Genomic DNA, 7,126 nt, shown 5'->3' with positions numbered 1-7,126 from the left:
TCATCTGCTTTAGGCTACGTGTTTGAGAATTATACCACGGAGTCAGGTACTTCTGATTAGAGACCTTAGTTTTCACAGGAGCTACAGTATCCAGAGTCGTACGTAGTGAGGAGGTGAAATTATTAACAAGATAATCGACCTCTGTTGGGGTAGCGTTCAGATAGCTGCTCTGCTCTGTGTTGGTACAGGGCATTGACGATGATAACAGTGGGTAGATTATATTCTTAAACTTAGTTACAGCGCTTTCAGAAAGACATCTACTGTGATAAAGTCTACTCTCCACCGCTGTGTAATCAATTATTGTAAATGTAAATGTTATCAGGAAATGATCAGACAGGAGAGGGTTTTCAGGAAACACTGTTAAATGTTCAGGTTCGATGCCATATGTTAAAACAAGATCTAGAGTGTGATTAAAGTGGTGGGTGGGTTCTTTTACATTTTGAGAGAAGCCAATTGAGTCTAATAACAGATTAAATGCCATGTTGAGGCTGTCATTTTTAGCATCTACATGGATGTTAAAATCACCCACAATAATTATTTTATCTGAGCTCAGAACTAAATTAGATATAAAGTCTGAGAAATCAGACAGAAACTCTGTGTAAGGCCCAGGTGGACGATAGATGATAACAAGTAAGACTGGTTTCTGAGTTTCACAGCTGGGGTGGACGAGGCTGAGCATCAGGCTTTCAAATGAATTAAAAGTCTGTCTGGGTCTTTGGTTGATTAACAGGCTGGTGTGAAAAATTGCTGCCACACCTCCCCCTCGGCCTGTGCTGCGAGGTTTCTGGTAGTTAGAATGACTCGGGGGTGTTGATTCATTTAAACTAACATAATCATCCTGCTGCAACCAGGTTTCTGTAAGGCAGAGTAAATCGATTTGTTGATCAATTATTAAGTCATGTACTAACAGAGACTTGGAGGAGAGAGACCTAATATTTAATAATCCACATTTCACTGTTTTACTCTTTGGTTCAGATGTGGATACTGTATTGTTCTTTCTTTGTGATTGTTTATGTTTAAGTTGTTTGTTGCTGGTTTTTAGTTTGTTTTTTGTCTGTTTGGGAGCTGACACAGTCTCTATGGAGATGGGTTTTTGGGGGGGTAGCAGGAGGAGAGAAGCTGCAGTGAGGCGTGTAAGACTGCAGCTCAGTACAAAATTGATTTTCTTTCTACAATTACAGCATGCGGCTTTACGGTAAGATGATTACTTTCACTTTCTTTCTGACTGCACAGAATAACAAGCCCCCCACCCCAATGCTTCAGTATAAAAAGCCTGAGCACAGAGTCACAGTAACAAAGACTATCAGTCTTCTCTCAACAGGACGAAGCAGGTAAGACAAAACACCTAACCTCCACTATATTTATTATGGCTTTTTATTCAGTTATTCCTTTCAAATGAAATTATATCTCATCGTTATTTCTTTTTGTTCTCCCTTTTTCTTCTTTTCTTAAACTGATGTTCTGTTAATAAGACTGTTAATAAGTCAGACTATATTGGTGATTAATTCATACTGTATGGATGGAATCAGTCCAGCATGAGGGCTGTGATACTACCGTCCACCTAATATAATGTAAATAATGTTGTCTGTATAAAACAGTAATGATTGTAATCGACTGATCATCACATTTTAAAGATCAGAGGCTTCTGATCTCCATAAGTTATCCATTGATCGAGTTCATAAATATTGTTTCAGATCAGGTATCCTGTCCATCCTCAGCAGTCCTGTCTTTCTATCATGACTCCCAGACGGGAGTGTGTGTGTGGTAGCGAACAGGAAATAACAAAGTGAGAAACATAATAACAGCTCAGGCGTGACCCGATCACATGATGCTGACTGAGCCAATCTGAAGCTGAGGACAGGGCTGGACTGCATCTCTGGAACCGTCCCCTGCATGATGATGCTAGCTCACCAACAACCCAGAGTCCAGGATCCAGGACAGGGAGTAAACTGAAAGGACTTCCTCTGACTCTCTGTTTTCTGCTCCTCTGCACAGGTTCATCATGGGTCTCCCAACTCACCGTCAGTGCAGCATCGAGATCCAGAACAAGACCACGACGTTCACCCTGTGCAACCCATGGTGAGTCCTGCAACTCCACGTCCACAGAGAGCTGTCCCCGCGTCAGCTGCATGACAGTTATTGAAAAATCACTTGGATGTTTCTGTGAGGTTAAATCCAGATATATGTAATTATTGTTGTTTTCATTCATGAACGTTCACAAAAGCAGAAAAAGTAAAAGCACAGTTGTTGATTGATTAAATTACAGTTAATCAATCACACGTGAGTGTGCTGCAAGGATTTTAAAGCATTGTGAAGTTTGACGAGATCCCTCGACCCCACGAACGAGCCTTTCAGACTCATGCTGGGACATGAGGGGTCAAGGAAGGACAGTAGGAAGGAAAACTTCCTGTTAAAAGGGAGTTTTTCCTTCTGTTGGGGGAAAACTCTGTAAAAAACCCAGGAGAAATAAAGACACAATGAGACAAAGTTACTTTCTTTATCAAACGTGTACACGGGTGAGCTGCTAAGGACAACTCACACCATGCACAGTGGCTTGGTAATTTTTATAGGAAAGACAGTGAGAACAGGATAAGAAAATACAAAACAAATAAAATAAACAACTCCATATGTGGTGCTAGTCTCGTCAGCAGAGAGCTGGGAGAAGGCTGTGAGAGATAAAACAATCTAAAACAATATGTCCCAAAACAGTATGTCTTTGCTGAGAAAGTCTAAAAAGATAATTCTAAACTAATCTAACCATAGACAAAAGGGCATGCTTGCACATTTAAAAAAAAGGTAAAGAAACATAGAAACATTTTTCCTGTAACATTCCCTCCTGTTTTAACTTATTTTAAATGTATACAACAATTGTCTGTGAAGGTTATTTATTAAGTATCTTAAACAATTTTTAATTTTCAAAATGTCAGCATAGCAGAAATGGAAGTCATTTGGTCTAAAGAATAAAACAAAAGAAAATAATAAAAAGAAAAACATAGTAAATGAAAATCATAGTAAATGAAATAACAAGTGGAATAAACAAGAAAAAATAATAAAACTAAAACTACAAAAAATAAAGGATAAAAACCTTATATTTTAAAACGAAAACTACAAAAAATAAAAGGATGAAAACTAAAATGAAAACTTTGTATTTAAAAATGATGAAAACCAAATATGTGAAATGAAAACTTCAAAAAATACAAGGATGAAAACTTCAAAAAATAAAAGGATGAAAACCTGCATAACCTACTAATGTTTTAATCAGTGCGTGATCACTTGACAAGTCATTTTTAATCACCACGTCATTCATTAGCAGTTATTACAAGTTCTCCTCTAACAGAATTGCAACGGGATGCTGTTCTTCTTGAGGCATGGCAACATAAGCAGTCATTGTAGTTGTTATCATCTTTGAAATCATTACTCTTAGACATGGCGGTGTAGCTGCTCCAGATGTGTGGTCAGTGACATATTTCTGCAGAATGGTCAAATTCTGCAAAGCTTCATAAATGTCTCCGCTTACAAACTCCTCCTTGTGATGCTGTTAGCAGGTCTAGAGTCAGTCTGTTCTGCAGCACCATCGTTCTGATGGCCTGCTGTTCTCCTGCTAAGGCGGTTCCCAGGGTCTTAGTCAAGTTGATGTGTCGTAGCAGAGCATATCGGTTGATTTCCACATGATCCCGCACCTCGGCAACTCCAATGCCGGGGATCAAGCTCTGTAAGAATTTCACTCCTCCTCCCCAGATGCGAAACTCTCCCGGCACTCCAGTGTCCACGGTAATGCCGAAAGAATTGGGGGAGGCGATGTCCACTTCACGTCTCTGCCGGCTGCTTGGGTGATGTGCAACACTTTGCATGAAGAAAACGTGATCTGATAATTCCACCAGGGCGCACAGACCTCCCCAACCTTCAGGGAGTGACAGATAAGCCTTGTTGCCACATAGGAAGTACCAGTCAGCCAAAACTCTGGTTCCTCTGCTGCTGGGTGCCGTCCGTGCACATCCTGTCTGGTACTGAGTCTTTGTTTGTAGTGGCATTCGGTAGCTGTAGTCGGAGCGACAGTTGAGGCTCATCAGCGTCGTGTTACTGGCACAGGTTGTGTTGGTTGAACAGGCCATACACTTCCTCTCATTCCTCGGTGGGCAGAAAGTGTGTATTTACATAGGTGAGTAGGCAGCTCCCCCACTGCCCGCGATCCATTGTTCATCACACATACTGGCAGTTGTGATGCGTTCAGTTTGTTCAGTAGAATTACATCAGGCAGTGGGTCTGAGACTTGGGGCCAGGTCAGTAGGTAGGTCTGTCCAGAACAGTTCACATTTGTGAGTGACGATGACCTCCAGGTTGCTTTCGCTGGGATGCTGTAGTTGGCTTTGGACCAAAGAGTACCGTAGCCTGGATGTGTTGCCAGGCCCAACAGACACCAACTGCGATCTTCAGGTATGCTGTATGGCCACAGACCAGACGTCTGTGAGGATAGGGGCATATGGGTACATGCATAGCAGTCAGTTTTGTTATTCAAATGAGCTGTAGTGTTCATAAACTGCCACCAGAAGTTAGTGGCGTAGCCATGGGGAAACTTGGTGTACTTTCCTTTGTCATACAGTGTCTGCCTTTTCTCCATATAGCGTGACTTGTTGTCCCTCATGGAAGCAAAGGTGAAGAGCCCGGCCATGGTCAGGGCCGCTGCAGTTGATAAGAGCCACCACCTCATGACGACGGAACACACCCTCCTGTCGCGAGTAGACCCCCCGGCCAGGAAAGCTGACCCCTCCACCGGGCGAGATCACAACAAGTAGGCAAGCCTGCCGTCAGCTGTGTTTAGATGGCTTCACTGACTCGCCTGCAGTGACTCTGATGGATCCAGGATGGTCGTTCCGCAATTTTGCAAGCGGTCGGTGTAGTGAGGAGGACTTGGTATGGCCCCTCCCACCTGGGTGTGCTCCAGTTTTTCCTTTGGAGCACCTTGATCAGAACCCAGTCACCGGGCTTTAGTCTGCAAGACACTGGAGAAACATCATCAGGTTGTTGATTATGTACAATGATCTCTTTGTTTTCTAACAGCTTAGACATCCATTCTGCTAATGTGTTTTCTCTGATTGCTTTGTCTATTGGTTGACTGGTAATAGGCAGTGGAAACGGCCTGCCATGAATGATTTCAAATGGAGTTAGTTTATGGGAGCCTTGTGTTAAGCGCATCCACATCTTCACTAAACCCAAACATTCAGGCCACGGCCTTCCTGTTTCTGCCATGCATTTCCTGAGCCTTTGTTTTATAGTGCCGTTAGTTCTCTCTACAAGGCCTGCGCTCTGAGGGTGATAAGCACAGTGGTGTTTTATGCTGAAACCGAGTGCTTCAGAGACTTTAGTGATGACATCATTTACAAAATGAGTGCCGTTGTCTGATCGTATCAAAGCTGGAATGCCATATGTGGGTATGAAGTGATTGCACAGGCACTTTGCTACTGAAATTGCATCTGCCTTTTTCACTGGATAGATTTCCGGCCACTTTGAGAACACATCTATAACCACTAGGGCGTATTTCGACCCTTGACATTCGCTTAGTTCAATAAAATCCATATGAATTGTGTGAAAAGGATGAGGCGGAGTTGGAAAACGGCCTCTTCTTGGTCGCAGATTTCCCTGAGCATTATATTTTTGACACGTCATGCACGTTCTGACAAATTGTTTTGCTGAAGTTTCAAAATTTACAGTGTAGAAATGAGAGTTGACAATACAGGTCATTCCCCCCGATGACAAATGCGTACAGCCATGAGTCACTAATGCCGCCATCTTGTGGAGCGATTTGGGCAACACTGGCTTGCCATAACACATCATTAAATCGTTTGTCAGAACTGCACCGTGTTTTAGCCATTTTGCCTGCTCTGCTGTGCTTGCTGCTTTTTGTTCACTTTGCAACACATCCAGTGGAATCTGATGCGTGTTTACTGCCATCAATGTCATGTTTGTCTTTTGTGCCGCCTGTTTTGCGGCACTGTCAGCAAAATTGTTGCCTGTAGTAATAAAAGAGCTATCAGTTTTATGTGCTGCACATTTACACAATGCGAGTTGTTGTGGTAAATTTATTACAGTCAGCAGTCGTTGTAAGAGGCTGCCATGCTGGACTGGTTTACCGGTTGATGTAATCATTCCTCTGTTTTGCCAGAGCTTTGCAAAATGATGCACAGCAGAGAAAACATACTGGCTGTCTGTATAAACGTTTATTTGTTTATCTTTGTGTATTTCACATGCACGAATAACAGCTATCAGCTCAGCGCTCTGTGCAGAATATGAAGAAGAAAGTGGTTTTGCTTCTATTATTCTACTGTCTGTGGTTACTGCGTAACCTACACAATTACGGCCTGTGTTGTCTTTAGAGGCCGATCCGTCCACAAAGACATCACTAAAACCAGCTTGTGGCTCAGCATGGATGTCAGGGCGGGGTTTGGTGTCTTTGTCTAATTCTGCATGGCAGTTGTGCACATCTCCATCAGCTGGTGTGCTCACTAGAGTCCCTGGATTCAGTGTGCCACATTTTTCCAGTGTGATGTGAGACTGTGATAGTAAAATGCCTACATACGATAGCTGTCTGGCATGAGTCAGGTAAGAGAGATTGGCTTGCAGCAGTATAGATGTGACAGCATGCGGGACCTTGACAACTAGTTTGTGCCCTAAGACAATGTCTGCTGACTTCTTTACTGCTTCTGTGGCCGCTGCACAGCTTTGGACGCAAGTCGGCAGGCCCGAAACTACAGCGTCTAACTTACACGAGTAGAATGCCAGAGGGCGCTGTTTGTCACCAAAAGCCTGTGTCAGAACTGCCTTCATGTAGCCGGCCCCCCCATCAACATGCAGCACGAAAGGCTTGTCATAATCAGGCAGGGCCAGGACTACATTTGTTTGTAAAGCCACCTTTAGGTTAGTAAATGCTGTGTCTGCCTCTACCGTCCACGTTATTGTATCTCGCAAAGCGAGGTTTTTGCCATAAATCATGTCTTGGAGTGGCTGAACTGTTAGTGCATACTCTGGAATCCAAGCTCTACAGAAATTACACAAACCTAAAAAACTCATCATCTGTTGTTTTGTTTTAGGTTTGGGTGTGTTTTGCACTGCCAGCTTTCTGGTTCCCAGC

At 43.0% G+C, this 7,126-nt stretch overlaps 1 protein-coding gene across 1 annotated transcript in view; it reads left to right on the top strand.

Moving 5' to 3' along the window:
• The first annotated feature begins 238 nt into the window (after positions 1-238).
• LOC308411040 (uncharacterized protein) overlaps positions 239-7,126 on the top strand; it is a 16,671-nt gene continuing 9,783 nt past the window's right edge. The window contains exons 1-2 of the mRNA XM_080904737.1: positions 239-1,195; positions 1,996-2,079. Of these exons, the coding sequence (XP_080760863.1) occupies positions 1,080-1,195; positions 1,996-2,079 (200 nt within the window). The 5' untranslated portion in view covers positions 239-1,079. The remainder of the gene's footprint in view (positions 1,196-1,995; positions 2,080-7,126) is intronic.

Source organism: Rhamphochromis sp. 'chilingali' (genome assembly GCF_963969265.1).
Source record: "Rhamphochromis sp. 'chilingali' genome assembly, chromosome: 15".
Lineage (NCBI taxonomy): Eukaryota > Metazoa > Chordata > Actinopteri > Cichliformes > Cichlidae > Rhamphochromis > Rhamphochromis sp. 'chilingali'.
This window is presented reverse-complemented; position numbering and strand designations above follow the sequence as displayed.